This window comes from Tachysurus vachellii, chromosome 2 (assembly GCF_030014155.1).
Source record: "Tachysurus vachellii isolate PV-2020 chromosome 2, HZAU_Pvac_v1, whole genome shotgun sequence".
Classification (NCBI taxonomy): Eukaryota; Metazoa; Chordata; class Actinopteri; order Siluriformes; family Bagridae; genus Tachysurus; species Tachysurus vachellii.
The window spans coordinates 40055961-40058460 of NC_083461.1; the positions used below are offsets into that span (position 1 = coordinate 40055961).

At 47.6% G+C, this 2500-nt stretch overlaps 1 protein-coding gene across 1 annotated transcript in view; it reads right to left on the reverse strand.

The window, feature by feature from the left end:
• The window catches only part of mttp (microsomal triglyceride transfer protein), a 12238-nt gene that overhangs the window by 8264 nt on the left and 1474 nt on the right, over positions 1 to 2500 (reverse strand). Inside the window, exons 2-3 of the mRNA XM_060864700.1 lie at positions 1231 to 1418; positions 945 to 1088 (exon numbers count right to left, since the gene is read on the reverse strand). Of these exons, the coding sequence (XP_060720683.1) occupies positions 945 to 1088; positions 1231 to 1418 (332 nt within the window). The remainder of the gene's footprint in view (positions 1 to 944; positions 1089 to 1230; positions 1419 to 2500) is intronic.

Here is a 2500-nt window from a genome sequence, read left to right on the forward strand (position 1 = left end):
GTTGAGGTATGGTGCACTGAGGTGTGGTGTGTTGAGGTGTGGCGTGTTGAGGTGTGGCGCGTTGAGATGCGGTTTGTTGAGGTGTGGTGTGTTGAGGTGTGGTGTGTTGAGGTGCGGTTTGTTGAGGTGTGGTGTGTTGAGGTGCGGTGTGTTGAGGTGTGGTGCACTGAGGTGTGGTGTGTTGAGGTGTGGCGTGTTGAGGTGTGGCGCGTTGAGATGCGGTTTGTTGAGGTGCGGTGTGTTGAGGTGTGGTGTGTTGAGGTGCGGTTTGTTGAGGTGCGGTGTGTTGAGGTGCGGTGTGTTGAGGTGCGGTGTGTTGAGGTGCGGTTTGTTGAGGTGTGGTGTGTTGAGGTATGGTGTGCTGAGGCGTGGTGTGTTGAGGTGCGGTGAGCTGAGGTGTGGTGTGTTGAGGTGTGGTTTGTTGAGGTGTGGTGTGTTGAGGTATGGTGCGCTGAGGCGTGGTGTGTTGAGGTGCGGTGAGCTGAGGTGTGGTGTGTTGAGGTGTGGTTTGTTGAGGTGTGGTGTGTTGAGGTGTGGTGTGTTGAGGTATGGTGTGTTGAGGTATGGTGTGCTGAGGTGTGGTGTGTTGAAGTGTGGCACATTGAGGTATGGTGTGCTGAGGTGTGGTGTGTTGAGGTGTGGTGTGTTGAGGTGCTGTGTGTTGAGGTGCTGTGTGTTGATGTGCTGTGTGTTGAGGTGTGGTGTTCCACGTGAAACCTGAAGACATTTATGACATGATGTGCTGATTTGTTATCTGACATTATCTGTTAGGTTTGTTATGACCTTTGTGTTGATTTTGCCTTTAAAGTGATTTTGTGTGAATCAGACAGTCCTGTGAATCAGACTCATATCTAATCTACAGTTATTGCACCCTGTGAGACTTTACATACCGCACCTTTAAACAGGGCTGTAGCATTAAGGGTCAGTTAGTGCTGTTTTTTTACCTTGCCCATCTTCCAGAGGATCATGAAGGGTCTCTGCAGCGCCTCGCTCTTTTCTCGACCCAGAATTCCCTGGGTGGTGGTGCCGTGGAAGATGTTGTTTTTGCGCGAGCGCTTAGCGGCGTTTTGAATCTGAACATTAGAGATCTGAGAGAAAGAAAGGAAGGAAAGAGATGATGAAGAATTCACACACTGACCACACTGTGTGTGTCCACATTCTCAGAGTGTGGAGCAGTGCTAATGATAGACGAGGAATAAAACACTCGGACTGGTTGATTGTTCTTCTCACCTGGACTCTGAGCAGCTGCTCCTCCTGGTTCTCCGGGTTCCTCCAGGCCAGGCTGATGTCCACATCACTGGAGATCTGAAACCCCACGTTTCCTCGGCTCGTGCCTTTGGGCCGGTTGACACAGAGCTCCGTTCTGTAGCTGAATCTGTAAAGACGCCCGGCATCCAGCTGTGGGCCTGCACTCGCACCTGAAACAACACACACACACACACACACACACACGCTGTGAACACACATGCTGAGTGACTGCAGGTCCTGTTTATTCAGGATGGACACGAAATGCCACGAAAACTAATCCTCATTCTCAAAATTCCTAAGGAGCAGAATTTATCTGTTTGTGTGTAGTATTGTGTAGTATGATGGGTGTAGTGTTGTGTAGTGTTGTGTGATGAAAGTAGTGTTGTGTAGTGTTGTGTGATGAGAGTAGTGTTGTGTAGTGTTGTGTGATGTGTAGTGTTGTGTCGTGTTGTGTGATGAGAGTAGTGTTGTGTAGTGTTGTGTGATGTGTAGTGTTGTGTCGTGTTGTGTGATGTGTAGTGTTGTGTCGTGTTGTGTGATGAGAGTAGTGTTGTGTAGTGTTGTGTGATGAGAGTAGTGTTGTGTCGTGTTGTGTGATGAAAGTAGTGTTGTGTAGTGTTGTGTGATGAGAGTAGTGTTGTGTAGTGTTGTGTGATGTGTAGTGTTGTGTCGTGTTGTGTGATGAGAGTAGTGTTGTGTAGTGTTGTGTGATGTGTAGTGTTGTGTCGTGTTGTGTGATGAGAGTAGTGTTGTGTCGTGTTGTGTGATGAAAGTAGTGTTGTGTCGTGTTGTGTGATGAAAGTAGTGTTGTGTCGTGTTGTGTGATGAGAGTAGTGTTGTGTAGTGTTGTGTGATGAGAGTAGTGTTGTGTCGTGTTGTGTGATGAGAGTAGTGTTGTGTCGTGTTGTGTCATGTTGTGGAGTGTTGTGTAGTGTTGTGTAGCGTTGTGTAGTGTTGTGTCATGTTGTGGTTTGTTCACATGTCTGACATTCTGACTGTTAGGTTAGCAAAGTGCTTTAGCATAGCATCAGTGAGACAGCATGTGGTCATGTGACATATGGAGTGAACTTTGAGAGACAATAACGAGCTGATATTAAGAGCCTCAGTGTCGTAACACTCGTATCTCCAGTGGAGCTGAGATAAGTGACCTGCTGTCCTTTACCACTCACTACAGCTAATAATCAGAACAGGACACAACTCACTCACACTGTAGACTCAACACCTCTATTAACATCTTCATCTTTACTCCGTC